Source organism: Coturnix japonica, chromosome 38 (genome assembly GCF_054131305.1).
Source record: "Coturnix japonica strain WE chromosome 38, WE-NBRP24, whole genome shotgun sequence".
Taxonomy (NCBI): domain Eukaryota; kingdom Metazoa; phylum Chordata; class Aves; order Galliformes; family Phasianidae; genus Coturnix; species Coturnix japonica.
This window is the reverse complement of record NC_140700.1, coordinates 2,623,858-2,642,296: the sequence shown is the minus strand read 5'-3', so window position 1 is coordinate 2,642,296 and position 18,439 is coordinate 2,623,858. Positions and strand designations below refer to the sequence as shown.

Here is an 18,439-nt window from a genome sequence, read left to right as displayed (position 1 = left end):
GGTAGGGTCAGAGTCTGACAGGGGCACACAGGTGGGGTGGAGGGCTGAGATAGGGCTCAGCTACTGAGTAACAGCATCCTCAGTGCAGAACGAGGTGACCACAAGCGAGGGAGGCTGCCCCACTCCACCATCATTTCCCCACACTGCAGAGGGTCCCAATGGGGTCCCAGCTCCATTCTCAGCCCTGTCCCTGCAGTGCCACTCACGCCCATTTGGCTGGAGGGAAAGGGGGGGTGGGAAACACACAAACACTCCATCCACCCCAAAGCCACAAAGGGCATCAACACCACACTTAAAAGCTTACCCCCCAACAGCCCCGTTCCAACTGTAGCTGCAACCCCACAGCTTCCAGATCTGGTCCTGAGCGGGTGGAGGTTGGCACAGCTCCACACCCAAACCACCCGGGGCTGCACCAGCGGGGGAGAAAAGAGCCCAAGGGAGAGCTGTGCTGGAAAAATCGAGCCTTGCATCACCGGGCAAGCAATGCTGCTCAGCTCCTCATCAGCAGTAATGCGAGTTTGGCCAGGAGAAAGGAATGCTGCGACCTGATGCTTGTGTTTTATATGGCCACTCTCATCCCAAGAGATCACAGTGCTCCCAAAGGGGGAGGGGGGGTGGGCCAGGCTGATAAATGGGTTGGATCCAAGGGAGGAAAGGAGGTTTTGAAGCCAGCAGCACCCGCCCAAAGCTGGCGGCTCTGTAAATATGCCTTCAGATTTTTAATGTCCACGGAGGGGATATAAATAAATAAATAAATACAGGAGAGAGAGAAAGGGGAAGAAAAAGGAAGGAAGAATAGAAAGAGCTGATGGAGAAGGTCCTTTTTGGAACTGGAGGGAGTCGCTTCTACCAGGGACCTTCCTCATCCTCACTGTGGGGTTTGAAGGCTTCTCAGATGATGGCTGGGTGAGGGATAAAGAGCAGGGCCAGTCCCATTAAGGATCAGCAACAGCCTGGGAAGCCACTATAAGGGGTCTGGGGGTGAGATATGGGGTCCTCAGGTTCACCTGGTGGTCTCTGCTCTGCCTCCCTCCAGGCCCACAGCCCCACAAACAGGGCACATCCCCACACACAGACCAGCACGAGGGATGTAGGGAGCTCAGAGAGCTAAAGGAGAGGATGGGATGATGTTGGGAACACGCAGGAACTGGGGAAGAAGGCAAATTTCATCTCAAATCAGGGAGAGCTGATCCTGCTTTGGGGGGGGGGGGGGGACAACAGACAAACCAACCACGTTCATCCTTCACCACTGGGATCTACGGCCAAAAACACACCGACCTCAGCAACCTGCAGCCGTTCCTGGTGCTGTGATCTCACCCCTTCGTGTCTGGGGTGGCACAGCTCAGCCCCGGGGCTGGGAGGTCCCTTTCCATGCTGTGATCCGATGATGTCCATAGCGGTGGCTGTCACACAGTGCCACCTCGTGGGTCCCACCCGGCAGGAAAGCCGGGCAGGCGGCTCCATCTGCTGCGGGTTTTTGCTCCGTAGAAGCATCTCGAGGGGCTGCAGGAGGTCGGGCTGGAGGGGGAGCAGCGAGGATGCTCCTATTGCTTCCAATTTGGAGCTGCTGACCGCATGCAGTGCCTCAGTTTCTCAACTGGAAGGCTCAGGGTGAAGCTTCAGATTCCCAGCAGCACCACATCTGCTCCTCATTCTCCATAGCTGCTGAATGGTGGGACACCCAAATGTCCATCCCCCATCCCACCTTCCATCCTACCCCACTCTGTGCCTCATTAACTCAGGGAACTCTCAGTGATTTTATCGAATTCAACCTTTTTCTGTTGTTTTATTTCCAAGCCCTGCATTGCACTGAGCACCCACAGCAGGAGGGTGGGTTAAGTGCCCACCCAGACCCACTCTCAGCCCTTGGACTCCCCTCCCACCCTCTTCCAAGGGGTAAAGCACTCACACTCCTGCCCTGGGGTATCCCTATGGCAGCAGCTTTCCCACCCTGTGCCATAGCTGCCAACCCAAAGGCACACCAGCACCAGCCTCAATGTGCTGGGCCTCCAGCATCACACCTCTGCACTTATAACCCCATATCCCTCACTGAGGGGTGGCTGTAGGGGAACTGGGAGCATCTGCTGCACAGCTCCTGTGCTCCCACCCATCCTCCCCTCTTTCAGCTCCCCCCTTCTCTGGGGCTGAAGAAGCTAAGGGAGCTACAAAGACGAGAGGGGAGAGGCAGCCCTGCTTCCCACCGGGCTCAATACTGAGCCAATAATGAGTCACTGGAGATCCCTGATCCTCCTCCCAGTACCCCCAGTGCTCTGGCTGAGCCACCAGCATGTCAGCAGGGCGCAGCAAGAGGAGCAGATGCCTTACCAGCCTGTGTAACCCATCCAGCCTGTGTAACCCATCCAGGTTGATCTGGTCCAGGATGGAAGATCCATCCATAGCACTTCTAGGGCTGCACCCCGACTGAGCTCCAATGCTGGATGGAGGGACAGAAGGGGCTCAGAGGGGATAAGAGGAGGCAGAAGGACAGACAGAGGCAACAGGACAGGATAGAGGCATCGACATCCATAGGTGCTGGCAGCCCTGGTGCTCTCCACAGCCCCAGAGGGACCCACAGCCCACCCCAAGGAAGGAAACGGAGGCAGAAAAGAGACTTGGTAAGAACAGACTTTTAATTGGACTCCATTACAAGGCTTTCCTCACCTGCTGAGGAGCCCGGCCGGCACGGCACGAGTGTTAAATACACCGGCTACGAGGATACATGGGACGAGTTTCTACCAGATCTGTGCTTTTACCTGTACAAGGAGGGCTTGGCCAGCATTGTGCTTACCCACAGCGGAGCAGCCCGTGTGCTGAGGGGGTTCTGCCCGGATTGAGCTGCCCCTGGGGGTCGGCAGAGCCAAAAGGGCACCCACACACCCCGCTCCATTGGGGTGGAGGGGTGAGGGAGGCAGCGGGAGCAGCTGGGGTGCAGGGGGTGCTGCTGGGGGGGGGCAGGAAGGGAAGCCCTTCTTAATGGGGCTCCTGGTCCAGCCCTGCTCTGAGCAGCGGGATATGGGCTGGGTAGGGAGGGGAGTAAGGTGGGAGGGGAGGGAAAGGGGCATCGGCAGCATCCACCCCTCTTGTTCCGACCACCCGAAGGGAAACTGGAAAGTGCCTGTGCTCGCAGCTATCAGCTATTCCCTGTGCCTCTGCGGGGAGAAAACGAACTAAAAGTGATCGCCAGGGCTAAAAGTCACCGGGGATCGACCCCGAAAAGGTGCACGGGGTGGTGGGGGAGAACCAGGGGGGAAAGCCCCCCTCATAGCCCCCCATAGGCTCCCAAAGTGCCCGAGTACAGCAGTAAGTGACCCCAAACGCAACACCAACGCGCACACCCCACACACAGCATCGACAAACACACGCACACAGCGACGACACGGAGCACCTACAGCTTCACACACCCCCACCCCCCCCATCCACAGACCCCCTTGTGTCTAACACCGAGCAAACACCACGAGAAATACACAACTTCCACAGGTAAAAAGAAAGGCATCCACCCCCCACCACCAGCACCCCATAGCCCCTATGGTGGGGGTCTGGGTTTGAGGGGGGGGGGCACACAGCAACCCACCACGCACGAGAAATAAGAAGGTATAAATCTGTCCCATATACAGTGAGAATTGATCTGTACAGCACTGGGGATGAAAATAGGGTCACGGGCCACTCTGTCATTTAACAGCATTTACAGTGACATTTACAGAATAAATATACAATAGAAATAGAGAATCTGTGGGTTATGATTCCATCTCCTCTCTCTGCATATAATATTTTATATATTTATACCTATATATAATATAGCTTTCTTGTTACCTTCCTATTTGGTTCGCCTCTTCTTGGTGCTTCAATAAGAGGGGTTGGGAAATGAGCACCTCCCTATCCGGTTTGGGAATGGCAATGGGAGGGGAATGAAGTGTTTTCTCCCCCTCTCCCTCCCATGGCTCGAGGAGCATCACATCATGGCAGCAGATGGGACCTGGTGAGGTGCCCCGCTCCCTAACTCCATGGGAGCTAATGGGGATCCAGCCCCTGGGCTCAGTCACTGCCACTGGGAAGGTGACACTGGGCAGTGATGGGGGAAGTGGGGATAGAGGGGGGGGGGGGGATATGGGTTTTGTGCTTCTCCCATTTGGAGGTGATGCAGTGGGATATCTCTGTGTCGCTCTATAGGGGCAGGAGGAGAAGGTTGATATGGATGAGGGCTGGAGAGCAGCTGATCCTGGGGCTGGTGCTTCCCCCGCCATCAGCAGGGTGAGCTGCTTTGGTTCAGTCCCCATCTTTGTTTCTACCCTGGCTAATGAAGGGCCTGTGCTAATTGGCCAGTGTGAGCCATCAGCCTGCAATGAGAAGGACTACAAACACAGGACCCCAACCCACCAGAGATACACAGTGGGGAACCTCCCACCCATGGGTGGGGAAGCAAGATTAGAGTGTTTGAAATGCCCCCTGTGTGGTCTCAGCCCAACAGAACTGAAGTATGGAGCTCACTCAGCTTCTGAGACCATAGAAAGTGCCAAGGCAGCAGGTGCTGCTCCCCTGTGCCCATGGGGAAACAAGGAATGGCCACTCCGTACTTCACTCCCATAAGAAATGCTTGGCTTTGTGTTTGAATCAGGGGAGCCTTCAGTGTCAGGGGGAGAAACTCAGAGCTGGGAGACCCCAACTGACCTTCCTCACTCACACAGCTCTGCATCCATGTGCACCACAGAGGGCTCAGCAGCATGGATGCAGCTGATGGGGATGCTGGGACTCAGCGCTGGCTGCTCAGATACATCCTTCCATCTGCCATCCCCAAAAGCCAGCTCACCTCCCCACAGCTCAGGGCAGCTTCCTGAGAGCCAAAGCAGGGCTGATGTAGGGCCGGATACCCCACAGCTCCATGTGCCTAAAGAAAGCAGCAAGAGGAGACCACCACCACACCAGGGATGTGCAGAGCCATCCCAGCAGCGTGCTCCCAACTCCATCCCCATTGCCCTTCCAAACCTCACATGAAATCCCTCCCTTTGGAGGAGCTGCCTGCCCACAGACCACACCATCCCTACAACCCAGAGCACACTGACCACACATCACCCCACAGACAATTAGGAACAGCCTGCAGATGCTGCCCCTGTGCTGGTGGTGATGGGGCAGCCACCATAGAGCCACCAGCTGTGGCCCCACACATCACCATAACTCAACTCCCTGGCCATGACATTGGGGCTGAGTGTGTCCACAGCTAGAAAAACTACAGGAGATACAACAACAACAACGATGGCAAACAACGGCAGCACCCTTTTGTGCTATGAACATCGAGGGTTAATTGTGCTCGTTGGAATAAGGCCGTGGCTCCTCCCAGCTCAAGGACAACAGATGAAGGGCAGAGAGCAGGAGGAAGCACGGCTGGCTTCCCACCTGATGCCAGGTCCTTTTTCCAACCATCAGCTGCTTGAAAACAGAGATTCTTTGCTTCGGGTTTCAGCTGCGAGAGGACAACCCTTGGGAAAGCATGGCAGCATCCCTTGCTCCTCCCTTCCCTAAGGCAAGCCCCAGGTCCTGCCCTTCCTATAGGGCTGTTGGAGGAGTCCTGCCCCTCCCGCAGTCCCGATGTCATCCCTAGGAACGGCTGCTTTTGGTTACAACTTATAGAGGGGTTTCTTCTTTCTTAGTTTTCCCATTGCCTGGACAGCCAGGATCCACTCCCCAACCACCTCTCCTCTCCCAGGGGGTGGTTTGGCTGCCCACCATCACAGTTCGGACTCGGGGGTGCCGGCCGTTAGGTACCCGCTCCCATAGCGTCCATTGGGTGCGCTGCTCATCTCCATAGGGGAGTTGTTGCTGCCAGGACCCAGGTAGGAACGGTGTGTGGGCATTGGGGACGGGGTCTCACTCGGCACCTTGCTCAGGATGAAACGTGTCTCATCGTTGTCTTCCAAGTTGGAGATGTCCTTCATCATCCGACCCTTCTTGTAGGTGACCGAGAGGGTGTTGGAGCCGTCTGACACCAGGTGGAACTGCCGGAGGATGAAGACCAGAGGCAGAGGGAGGGAGGCCAGGATGATCAGGGAGATGAGGATGGCCATGGCCCAGGTGGGGTAGAAAAGGAACTTCTCTGCAGCCTGGAAAGGAGAGATTGGTGTCAGGGAGATGCAATGCACGCCAGGTACAGCATCTAAGTGCTCAGAAGCTCCTGCTGCCTCCTGCCAGCCTTCATCTTATGGAGTTATCAGACAGAAGTGCCAGTGAACCCCAAGGTCACACTTCAGCCCAATCTCTGAGCTAACTCGAACCATCTGGGCAGCAGGGACAAATGATGGCCAAGCAGGTGGGACACGTCCCTGCTGGAGGAATAAGCAGAGCTGGGATGGGAACTGTGCTCACCTCCTCTCTGATCCACGCACTGTATCCTGGGGGGCTGACTCCCAGCTGGATGATGCTGGCAGTCATGAGCACGGCCATGCAGATGGGAGAGACGTACTTCCAGGTGTAGTAGTAGAACTGATAGGGCCGAAAACCCAACATCTCTGTCAGCTCCTGCATGAACCTGCCAAGAGGAAGAGATGGAACCAGTCTGCTCCCCACCTTCCAGCAAGAAACTCCCACCCAGGAGCCCTGCTGTGGATTAGACTCAACAAAGAGCCTGGAGAAGAGCCCAGCTGAGCTAGGAAAGCATCTCAGTGTCTTTCAGACCTATAGGATGGGTTGGGAACCTCCCAGGGTAAAGGCCAACCAAGCTTCCCTTCAAGGTATTTGCTCCAACAGAGCTTGCCTGCTGAGAATAGAAGTCAGGAAAGAACTGGAAGGGGGGCAGGGGGGTTAACCAGCAGTTACAGGCAAGATATTCCATTTCTGGTACAAACACCTTACTTCTTAGTGCCATAAATCCAGGCCACGGCGATGTTCTCCAGGATGACCACGACGGTGAGTGGCAACGTGGCTGAATAATCATCAAACATGGTGACAAAATAGTTCCCGGAGCGCTGCACGAAGATCAGGCCCACCAAAAAGGCAAAGATGCAGCAACCAACTGCAGGGAGCAAATGGGCACAGTTAATAGAGCACGGATCAGTTGGCATGATCATAATGTACCACTGGTTGAATGATCTTAGAGGTCTTTCCCAACCCTAATGATCCCCTATGGTCCCAAGGGGAACAAAAGCTTCTGCCATAGGGTCTCATCCTTATAGACATCCACATGTGCTCTTCTAGAATGGCAATGGGGACCCTCCAGCCCCAACCCATGAGGATGCAGAAGACCTCACCTGTGAACACCTCCTTCCGCACCTTGAAGGTGTCGATGATGGGTGTGGTGATGCCTGACATGGTCCCAATCATGCTGCCCAGCCCCAGGTTTATCAGCATCAAGAAGAACATGACGGACCAAAACGGCGAGGCTGGGAAGTGGGTCATGGCTTCTGTGAAGGCGATGAAGGCCAGGCCAGTTCCTTGCACTGACTATTCATGGGGACAAGAAAAGGATGAAGAAACGTGTCAGGCTGTGTGTCTCGGGGCTCTCTTGTCCCATTCAACAACTCATTAAGGGAAGAAAAATCCACTCTAGTACCCAGCGTGGAAGTGGTGATGACCCCATGAGGTTTGCTATAGGCAGACCATCCCCACAGCCAAGGAAAGACCACAGGAACAGGGAATTCCCATCCTTAGAGGGTCACTGGACCCTCACAAACAGAACAGCTCCTACCAGGGACTGCCAATGGGCAAGGTGATTTCTTTGTCTTATTGGGAATGCCATGGGGTACCTTGTCAAGCTCATCCTCCAACAGACAAGCGTCCAAGCCCAGCTCTTTGAAGTGCCCCTCCTTCACCGTCATGATCACCCTGTACATCTCGTTGTAGTCCTTGGCCGTCAAGTGGGAGAAGTTCACATGGGGTGGGATGAGGTCGTGGCTAAGCACGTTGGTGTTCAGGTACCCCAAGATCTTCTCAGCATTCCTAAGGGAGAACAGAGCCTGGTCACCCAGAGACATCCCCTTCCATCCAATGTAAGAACCTGGTAGAGCTTAGTGCCCAACCAAAGACAGATAAACTCTGCCCCAGCTACAAGGGGGCACCTCTGGAGACCCATTCCCTACCCCCAGACGGACAGAAAGTAAATCCACCTACTCCACCACGCATTTCTCATTCATGATGTTGGCCTTGAAGCCCAGCACTGCGAACACGACCAGGGTGGCCAGGACGGATGTGAAGAAGTTGATGAAGGAGACGAGCGTGGCATCGAAGTGGCAGTTGTTGTCCTGCTTGTTGTAGCTGGAGAAGGCGATGACCCCCCCAAAGCCCAATCCCAGGGCAAAGAACACCTGAGTGGCTGCCTCCCGCCACACCTGGGGGTCCAGCATCTTGTCCAGCTTGTAAAGAAGGGACATAGAAAAAGCAATGAGGGGTGGTGGTGCTGGAGCTGTTCCCATCCTCCAGAGCCGTTGGGATCATTTAACCCCAGACCTCATCCCCCATCCCCTGTAGCAGGGCTGTGTGCCTGCGAGAGCCATTCATTGGGAGATCCTAATTAGTGTCTTGTAAGAGCCTCGCCAGCTGAGCGGTTTCATCTGCATCTCTTCATCATTAATTAATTAGCTACTTAATTGCATAAACACCAGCGGAGGTTTTTGCTACCAGACAGTATCATCTCACAGAGCCCCTAAGCCCTTATATAAATGTATTGCTGAGGGCACCCCTCCCCTCCACCACCCAAAGAGAACAAGAGTGATGCATCAGGCAGCACCATGATGACCATCTCATGGCTCAGCTACACCTCCTGCCCCATTTATTGGGACCTTTGAGGCTGAAACTCTGCTTTTTGGGATGGAAACAAGGGAAAAAATAGGATTCTGTGAGCAGCCCAGAGGATAAACCTGCTGAGCTCTTACCTTGGGGGTGAACATGTGCATGATCCCATCCACAGCCCCACGCAGCAGGAGACCCCGAACCAAGAAGCAAACCAGCACCACGTAGGGGAAGAGGGAGCTGAAATACATCACCTGGGGCAAGAGGGATGCATGCAGGGTGGGCACCATCTCCTTGACCTCAGCCCCATCCCCATATCCATCCCCAGGACATCACAAACTGGACCCAAACTGCTGGTGAGCCCTGGGGAAGGGCTGCTCTGCATCCCCTCCACCTCCCAGCACCAATGGTTCCCGGCATGGGGCTCCCTCACAGTGTCCCAGTGATGTGGATGGGGGCTTCCTACTGGGCATAGGGGATGTGATACCACCCCACTGCCATGGGACAGCAGCCTCCTTGCCCTGTGCTACCCTCTGTGAAACATCTGGCACATCTGGAGACGGGTTCCATCCCAAACACCATGGAAAACCAACACATCTGGAGGACGGATTGCTGCTACCCACCTTCCCCGAGGACTGGATGCCTTTGATCATAGCCAAGCCAACGAGACTCCAGGCCACCAGCAGGCAGAGGGTCATCTTCCAGTTGAGTCCCCCACTCTCTGAGATGGAGTTGGAGATGTCCAAAGCCTCCCGGTACCAGAAGTAGGTGGTGGCTGAGCTCCTCTCACATTCAGTCTCCACAACTGAGAATGAATGGGGGTAACCAGAGAGTGAGGAGTTGGGAAGAGCCACCTGCTGCCTCCTCTCACTCAATCTATGACCCCCAGAGACATCCCAACCTCCAGTGTCCCCAGCCTGCAATAGCTGAAGGTTTTGAGGGTCTTTGGTGTCCCTCAGCCCTGCTTCCCCATTGGATTCCCCTATTTCTCACCAGCCATGGAGCCATTCTTGACTATGGGGCACTCGCTCCAGGGAAGAGGATACTGGAAGGACTTGAAGAAGTAAAAGATGCTCCAGCCAATGATGACGTTGTAATAGAGACCGACAAAAAAGCAGACCTGGGTTGGAGGGAGGAAGGAGGACAAAGTGTGAAGCAGTGAGAGCTGGGATCCAGAAACACGGATGGGCTCATTCCCAAACCAGCCCTAAACCCACGGATGGAGCTGAAAACTCCATTCAACCTTCCAATCAGCCACGCTGGGCTCACCCCAGGCCATCCCCCCATCTACAGCCTGCAGAGCATCCCACACACCCCACTGCATGCTCACCAGGCAGCTGGCATAGCCGATGCCACCGAGGCGGGGACAGATGTAATTCCAGACACCAATGCTGCCCCTTCGGATCCGCTGCCCCACTGCCAGCTCCAGGAAGAACAGTGGGAGCCCAATGATGACGAGCAGGACCAGGTATGGGACAAGGTAGGCACCTGGCAGGGACAGAAAGCTGGTCACGGAGCCGTCTGCCTGCTCTTATAATGCAATGAGAGACAGGCCGTGTCTGGTTCATCACTTTGTTTGCAATGGAAAGCACACGTGGGTGACAGGGAGCCCTGCAGCATCCCCAGGCAGTGTGGGTATGTGCAGGATACATGAAGTGTCTGCTCGGGGCAAAACAGCTTGGAACAGAAAGGAGGTTAATCTCCACTTAATTGGGGAGACCAGAGAGAAATTAGCAGTTCATGAAGCATAACCAAATGGCCGTAAAAGATGCAATGACTCACGCTGCAGCGCCCAGCTGATGAATGGCTGCAGCCTCTGCCAGGGGCTGCTGGATGGTGTTGGGAGCACGTGGCTGCAGAGCTGGGATTTACAGCCCTGTGACCAGCACTAGGGCAGGGATGGATGGGGCTGGGGGTGTGTTTGGAGCAGAGGTGAGGGGGGTCATTAAGGAAGAGGTTCATTAAGGAGGAGGAGAATGGAGATACAGGGTGCAGCTGGACACTGGTGTAACTGGGAACACCCCATCCCTGCAACAGCCTCAGGGGCATCACGACCTCCAGATGATGAGACAGATGGAGCCGATTGGATGCAAACTTGTCCAGTATTAGAGATTTTCCCCCCTCTGACCCCTGGGAGGGCAGCCACCAGCTCATGCCTGTGACTCATCGCCAGCACATGCAGCTCCCAGCACAGGGACTATGGCTCAGGTTTGGCTCAGGCCCATCTCATTGCTGTTCTACCCCCCTCACCCCTGAACACACCAGTGGGGTTTGCCTTGCTCTCAGCATGGGCAGGTGAGCATCCTTTAAGAGATACCTGCTGCTCTGCATCATATCACCACAGCAGCTCCCAGCCTCACCTCCCAACCCACCCCCTCTGCTCCCTCCACCCCCATCATTCAGAGGGGAGATCAGCCCATAGACACCCCCAGATCCCCCCATCTCTCACCTCCTCCATTCTTTTGGCACAGGTAAGGGAAACGCCAGACATTTCCCAGCCCCACAGAGTAGCCGATCTGTGCCAGGATGTATTGCAATTTGCTGTTCCACGCCGGCCTGTTTTCTGCTTCCAGCTCCTCCTCCCCATCCTTCTGCTTGTCCCAAGCCTCCCCTGTCACATTGAGGACGCTGCGTTTATAGTCCACGGGCTCCTCATGAGCCAGCAGGTCGGCCACCGACTCGGTGACATGCTCACTGCTGTGCTCCCGCTGGGTCACTTTGCTGTTCTTTGGCATCAGGACGGCTCCGTGCCACCCCCAAGGCTGGGATGGGGTGAAAGGAGAAGAGGAATATCCCGTGTGAGCTGCTCAGGGCTCACCTCCTCGTCATCAGCAGGACCTGTGTGGGAAGGGGTCAGCAGCATGGGGGGGGGGGGGACAGGTCTCCATCATCACCACCACCCCCCCATGCTTTAGGGATGCTAAGTGGGAGCACCCATGGGTTCAGGGGGGTGATAGACCCCTCAGCCCCACTCCCAGCCAGCAGTATAGCTCAGCCCTGCTCTGCCACACCACCCACAGCCCTACAGGGCTCAATAATAGCACTCAGGTGACAGTGACAAACACTCTCCATCCCCTTTGGACGTTATCAGGCACAAGGTGGGTGAGAGCCAGCAGTTAAATCACCGCCGGCAGCTCTACAGCAGATAACATCTGCAAAACAGCCACGGTGACACAAAGCCATCCGTCATCCCAGCCTTGGCCTGGGAACACAAGCCACAGGATCCACGCAGTCTGAGCGGTGACACCAGTGAGCCCTGGCCATACTGGGAGAACTGGGGCCAGAGCGGCTCATACCCCAACTGGAGAACAACCATAGGAAATGACTCTCCCCAAGGGCTGTGCTTAATCCTGTCTTCCATCCTCACTTTCCATGGACACCACGGTGACCACCAGTCCCCAATGGGGCCATGCCCAGGATCCCAAGCTGGTGAGCAGGAAAAAGGCTCTTGTGTTTCTCCCTTTACACGTCAATACCAGCCCTGAGCACAGCTCACAGCCCTGGGCCCTTCTAGAGCACAGGGCTCAGCCCTTCCCATTCCCAAGCATCCATCCCAGTGCTGGAGGGAAGCAAAGCAGGACAGCTGGCCCTCCTTCCCCTCACCTCTCTGCTTCCTCACACCAAACAAAGTTCCCCGTGTGCCAGGCCCTGTTCCTAATAGAAAAGCTATTTTCAGCCAAAAGCTGCATCCGTTGCCAGGAAACCTCATCGGCTCCCAGCCTTGGCTGGATCGAGCTCCTCCAGAATGATTCCTTCAAGCCTTGTCCAGCAGTGTTTCATTTCCTAACAAGGATCATTCACAGCTCGACAGCAGCAATTACCAGCACAGGGCTGCCCACAACCAGAGCATCCCCAGCATGGAGGGGGTGGGAGATGGGGGATGTCCTGAGGCAGGAAATCACACAGATTCCCATTGAGTTTGGATCAGGCTTTGCAAGAGATGAGAGGATTTGGAGGTGCAGGTAACTGAGGCAGCAAAAAAAGGCCAGGCTGGGATGGAATGAATTCCAAGTAACCTTCAGATTCAAGCCGTGGTGTCTCAGCACCATCAAGGTCACAGAGCAGGGAAGGAGAGCGATGGATCCAGGGCACAGATGGATGCCAGGGAAGGAGGAAGGCTGAGGGATCTGAGCGTCCCCATCATGGGACACCACGTCGAGGGCTGAGCTTTGTGCTGCAGATGGGGAGGGGACAGAGCCAAGGTCACCCATGGAGCTGGAGAGCTTGCAGAGAGGTGGGGGCACAGAGCAGGCACCTCTCCCACCTCCCCCTTGTGCCCTACAAGGCTGAGCAGTGAAGCCACCAGGAGGGCAGTGGGGGGCCGTGCTGGGAGCAGCATTGCTCTGCATCACAGCGAGAGCACACAGAGCCATTCAGCCCCAGGAAATCAAAGACAGGATGCTCAGAGCAGCGTCCTGACTGCACAGCAGAGCACTTCAGCCCCACAGATAAGCAGCTCTGCCCCACAGCCAAGCAAAGCTCCCATAGCACACAGAGCTGCCTCCATGAGCTCCCACTCTGCTCTTCCTCACCCTCCTCATCCTCTCCGGCTCCACCATCTGAGCTCATTAGGGTCTCTCCCTTTTTTTAAGTGATCCCAGCTAATTAACACCCGGCTCTGCCACCCCACAGAGGTGACGCACGGTGACTCAGTGGCAGCAGCCCCACATCACGGGGTCCCCACACTCACACAGTACGAGGGGAACACGAAGCCAAGGGCCAGCAGAGCAGGCCGAGGGGAGGCACAGCAGGGAGACGCTGGACTCTTTGCTCCCACCTTTACAAGCAGTTTGCACGCAGCTCCGGCATTCATTGCAGGGGGGGGGGATGCTCAGAGCTGAGCTCCTCATTCAGGCTCGTTTTAGCGTCGTGACACAGGAGCAGTTCGCATTCGGGGATGAATCAGAGCCGCTTCTGCCTTACACCACCCCCAGCGCCCAGGTGGTATAAATAGCCCCCGGCCCCCTACGGGCGAGCAGCGGTGCGGCTACGGCAGCGCTACCCGAGGGGTGGGCGCAATCCCCGCAGCCCCGGCTCTGCTTTAGTCCCATTGAAGGGTTTAAGAGCGAATTTTCATCAATGGGCTCTGGATAAACCCACAGAAAGGGCAGTTTTGCGGCTGGGTCACGAGGCAGACACAGCAGCCCCGGAGGAGGGGAACCTCGGCGCCGTCGGGAGCGTAGGAGCCCATTGATGCTCCGTCTCCCTTTAGGTCTCATTTAGGATCGCGAAGACATCCATCATCTGCAGTGTGTGACACGGCCATCACGTGGATCCTTCGGGCTGCTCACGGGGTGATCCCATCCCCCACATCCCCACCCCACACCTGGAGCTGCTGCCCCACCGAACCGAGCTGCTGCCCCATCCAAGCTCTGCTTTCCTCCTCTGTGGTTCCTAAACAAACCGACCCCAAAACACAACCCAGGACGTTCCACCTCAGCACCATCCCGGCTCCATCGCATCCCTGTGACCCCCACATCTCTCTCCCAGCCCGAGGTGGCTTCTCTCCCTCTGGGTTTCACCCTGACCGACTCCGATTCCACCTAGAGGACGGACAGACCCACATCTTATTGCCCTCCCTGACCCAACCCCGATATCCCCGAGGTGATGCTGGCACTGAGCTCTCCCTGCTCAACTCCTTGTTCCTCCCGAGCCCTGATATAGTTGCATCAGCTCACGGTGGATCCCAACCTCAGGTGTCTCCAGGCAGGAGCTGAGAACGATGTCACCTTCTGGGTACTTGGTAAAGAGCTGGGTGAGGTTTAGGGTTTATTTTTGCTTCCAGCCCCACAGCTCCGGAGTGACGCAAATCGGCCCCGAAACGATGCAAAGCTGCACCTGGCCAAGATGTCAGCCCCAAACACACACCTCCAGTGCAAGAAATGCACCGATGGGAGCAAGGATTCCTCAATCCAGACCCAAAACGGCGTGAAATCAAAACCCCGACTCTCATTTTACTGCCTCAAAACGAAACCGGCTGCGTTATAAGAGGAGAATTCAATAGGAAAAAAAGGGAAAACAAAAAAACCTTCACTTCGGGGACCGGGCGTGAAATATTCATGGCAGCCGAACGCTTTCTCCTCTCGCAATGTTATTGTCAAGGTCAGCCTGGAGGCCCTGTTTATTCCCTGGGTGGGGATGAGCCCCTAACCAAGCCCCGCTATTACCTCAGCTCTCCCATACGGGGGGTCCTTAAAGCCTTTATTAGCTGAGCGCCCCCCACCCCTCAGAGCCAGGGCCGCACCCGCAGCCCCCCACCCCCACCCCAAAATAAACCCAACCCAAAAAAGGCTCCGATGGATGGGGAGGAGGAAACAAAGTGGGGAGGGGGGGGGGGAGCAGCCTTGCAGCCTTACCTCTGCGCTGCGGGTGGAACGGAGCTGATCGCCCCCCGCTTCGCAACCCCGGGCGGCGGCGGAGCCGGGTACATGCGGGTCCACCGGGGAAACCACCGCCGCCGCCGGTACCGCCGGTTCTGCCGGTACCTCCGCGGTGACGCTGCGCTGCCGCCTGTCTTTTCCAACCCCCCCCTTTCAGCTCCGCGGATGCGCGTTGGATTCGGCGCTGCGCCCGAGGGGAGGAAACTCCTCTCTCCGCTCCCGAATAATTAAAGATCTCTGTATATATTTCAATGCTTCCCCCCCCCCCAAAACCATCACACACACGTTAAAATAAATATATAACAACCGACACGCAGCCCCTGACGCAGGCTTGAGTCATCGTCACGGCTGCACGTCAACGCTGGGGGGGCAGCCAACCCCCCCCCCCCACCATTACAACCCCCCACCATTACAACCCCCCTCCGGGCTCAACGATGGGGCCTTTGTATTATAAGTAATAGAAGAAAAGAGAAGCAAGTTTCCTTCTGCCCACCTTGAGGTCAGTATGAGCGGCCCCAGCAGCGCCCTCCCACCCGTGTTCTGCCTTTCCAGGTGGGTTTCCGTGCTCTCTTTGCCCCCCGAGGGGGGGATTTGGAGTCATGGAGAAGCACCGTGTGTTTGATAGGGAGGAAGGCAGAAAGATACGGGCACAACCGCTCTGCGGGGCATGCAAACATCACACCCAGCTTCCATCGTAGGTTTAATTAACCGCAACCACTTAAGCTGCTTTGATGCAGCTCAGCACACCTGTAGGGATCGGCCCTGCCCTTGGGAAGCATCTAATTGGGTTCGGCAGGAAAACCGGAGCCTGTAGGGCTGATTTATTGATGGGGAAGGGGGGGGGTTTCAAAGGGCTTCGTGGTCGGTTCAGCAGCGCAGCTTCTCCAGCCTGTATCACAGGTGCGGGGGGCACTGATACCTGCACCAGCTCCTGGTGCCCACGAGAAACCCCAGCATGAGGACAACCACGTTTGTTAGAGGAATCCTAAGGAGGATCCAGCCCCAGCGCCCCATGGTGCTCCAGCTCCCATTCCCTGCTCAGCTCCCCGACCCCGGGGCTGTTTCCCTTCCATGCTCCCATCTGAGCCCCCCCCCTTCCCCAGCTCACTCATCCCTGTACTTTTCCGCCTGCAGAGCGGGGAGCAGCTTGAATTGAAGCGTGTGGATGAGTAATGCCTCCCCTGGAGGAGCAGAGCCCCGCGGTGCCGGCTCAGGGCTCATCCCGTGCTCCGTTCCCAGCAGCCTATAAATATCCGCCCGCATCCATCGCTGCTCTCATCTGACCCCGATCCCCTCTGTCCCCATCTGTCACCATGGATATGGCATCGAGGGGGCCACCAACCCCTCCATCCCCACCCCCCACACACACATTGTGTCATCCGAGGTTCCCAGCCCGAGGGGAGGCGCTGAAAGGATGGAAGGGTGGGAGAACACAGAGGGAGGTTGAATGGGATCTGAGGGGATGCAGGTGATGTATCTCACATGCAGAGCAGGCAGAAAGGGGCATATAGAGCACTGCAGGGATGCTGCCTTTGCCCACAGCAGAGTGTGAGCAGAGGGGATTAAACAACATGAGGAAGCATGGTGAGGAAGATGGTTTTTCCACCTAAGCTGTCGTGCCGACCTACATTCAAGTGATAATAATCTAAGGGGATAATGCCCTCTGCTTTCTAAATATGTATTTCCCTGTAAAGCCGTGGGCTGTCGTGGCTCATCCACGGCCCGGAGCTGGTAACACAGAGAGAAGGGATGGATCTTAAGGAGGGATAAAGGAGCAGCTCAGCCCTGCCCCTCCATGCTCCCATCTCAGCCCTTATCCCTGCAGGTCGTCCCAGAGTTGGACTGATTAATTTCAGGCTGTATGGAGAATATACATAACCCCAAAGTTGGAGAGGGGGAAGGCAAGAATCCAAGTCTGAGTGGCAGAAGAAAACGGCTCCGATTCACTCAGCCCTGAGGGACCAGCACGCAGGGAAGAAAGGGGACCCTGCACAATGGAAGGAGAAATAATAAACACCAGCAAAGGAGCAGGAATGAGAACCACGTCTCAGTGCCTCTGGGCGAGGGCTCCGAGCAGCGGGACGACGGGCTTGAAAGAGCTGCTGCTCCCGTCTTCTGGTCTTAATTTGCTTTGCATGCTGAGCTGCCATCGGATCCGATGCACCCGGCGTTGTGTTGTGCAATGGGAAGGGGCTGCAGGCAGTGGGGCTGCGTTTCCCAGCCCCTCAATGTGAGGGGGTTTGGAGCTGGGGGGGGGCTCAAATGTCGGGCTGTGGATTGGGGTTTGGAGTGATCCCAGCTGGGGCTGGGGGCTCCTCCTGCAGCTCTGCTCACCCACTTACCCCCACATACACACCCAGCTCTGTGTCCCTGAGGGGTTTGCAGTGGGGCAGCCCCACACATGGGTGCCCATCACTCATACACAGACCCAGCCCAGGGGGTGTGGGACGGCCTTAATAGTGCCTGCAGCTCCCGACTCCATGGGATCCTCCATCACTTTGTCCTTAGAAATGAAAACAAATCCCTTCAAAGGGCCTCAGAGCTGCCGGCTGTGGGACATGGGGGGGGAACAGCCCCCATAGCTGGCTCCTTGGAGGGAGATGTGCCCCCGAATCCCTACGGATGCTGCTGCGGGAGAACACAGCCCAGCAGGGAGAGCCTTTGCTGCCTCACACTGCAATAACTAGGACGTGGCTCGTTCCTCCCATGCTCATCTCAGCCTGCCAGGCTCCGGGTACCCGAAGCAGCGCTGTCTGCACCCCCTGCAGGGGGGAAAGCATCGCCCTGCGCCGACACCGCCCAGCTGAGCCCCATCCCACCCCCCTCCCTCGGCCAAACAACCCCAGCAGCTTGGCAGGCGGCGCTCAGCTCACAGCCCGGTGCCACCCAGCCCGTCCCCACCGGCAGCTGCTGTCATCAGAAGTGACACCCGGGACACGACACGGAGCTTGATGGGGAGCAGCTGGGAACGAGCAGACAGCCTGCAGCCCCACCGCCAGCCCTCCACACCGACCCCGACCCCCTCCCGGGCACGATGGGAGCCGGGCAGTGGGGAAAGCAGAGCGCCCACCGCGAGGCTGCAGCGTGATATTGGCACTGTGGGTGGATTTGAAGCACTGAATTTGATGTTACGCCTCCATCTCTGTCTCCTCCGGGTGCTGCTTTCTGCACGGCCCCGCGGCCATCAACGTAAGGAAGGTGACAACACGCAGGTTGAGATGCCCGGCACTCGGCACATCATCGGCCCCAAAGGGCGACGGGGGAGGGCAGAGACGGGGCGGCTCAGGGGGATGCTGGCCCCCATCAAACCCCATTGTGAGCCAGACCTCATACCCTTCATCCCCAAC

At 56.7% G+C, this 18,439-nt stretch overlaps 1 protein-coding gene across 2 annotated transcripts; it reads right to left on the bottom strand.

Moving 5' to 3' along the window:
- Positions 1 to 2,612: 2,612 nt before the first annotated feature.
- SLC6A17 (solute carrier family 6 member 17) lies at positions 2,613 to 15,648 on the bottom strand. 2 transcript variants are annotated; one of them, XM_015885071.3, is made up of 12 exons: positions 15,586 to 15,648; positions 11,162 to 11,550; positions 10,043 to 10,200; positions 9,706 to 9,832; positions 9,336 to 9,517; positions 8,856 to 8,966; positions 8,095 to 8,336; positions 7,731 to 7,923; positions 7,236 to 7,428; positions 6,841 to 7,000; positions 6,355 to 6,517; positions 2,613 to 6,092 (listed from the first exon to the last, which is right to left on the bottom strand). In XM_015885071.3, the coding sequence occupies exons 2-12, from the start codon at positions 11,445 to 11,447 to the stop codon at positions 5,721 to 5,723; spliced, it is 2,187 nt and encodes a 728-aa protein (XP_015740557.1). In that variant the 5' UTR covers positions 11,448 to 11,550; positions 15,586 to 15,648; the 3' UTR covers positions 2,613 to 5,720. The 2 variants fall into 2 exon arrangements, with proteins under 2 accessions (XP_015740557.1, XP_015740556.1); XM_015885070.3 differs by lacking the exon at positions 15,586 to 15,648 and adding an exon at positions 15,069 to 15,409.
- Positions 15,649 to 18,439: the final 2,791 nt, after the last annotated feature.

Excerpts from the sequence above, each read along its gene's own strand:
- SLC6A17 (XM_015885071.3), bottom strand. The coding sequence starts at position 11,447 with ATGCCAAAGAACAGCAAAGTGACCCAGCGGGAGCACAGCAGTGAGCAT. Across the intron at positions 9,833-10,042 it reads TCGGCTATGCCAGCTGCCTG|GTCTGCTTTTTTGTCGGTCT; the intron begins GTGAGCATGCAG and ends CCTCCAACCCAG. Across the intron at positions 8,337-8,855 it reads TGCACATGTTCACCCCCAAG|CTGGACAAGATGCTGGACCC; the intron begins GTAAGAGCTCAG and ends CTTCTTTACAAG.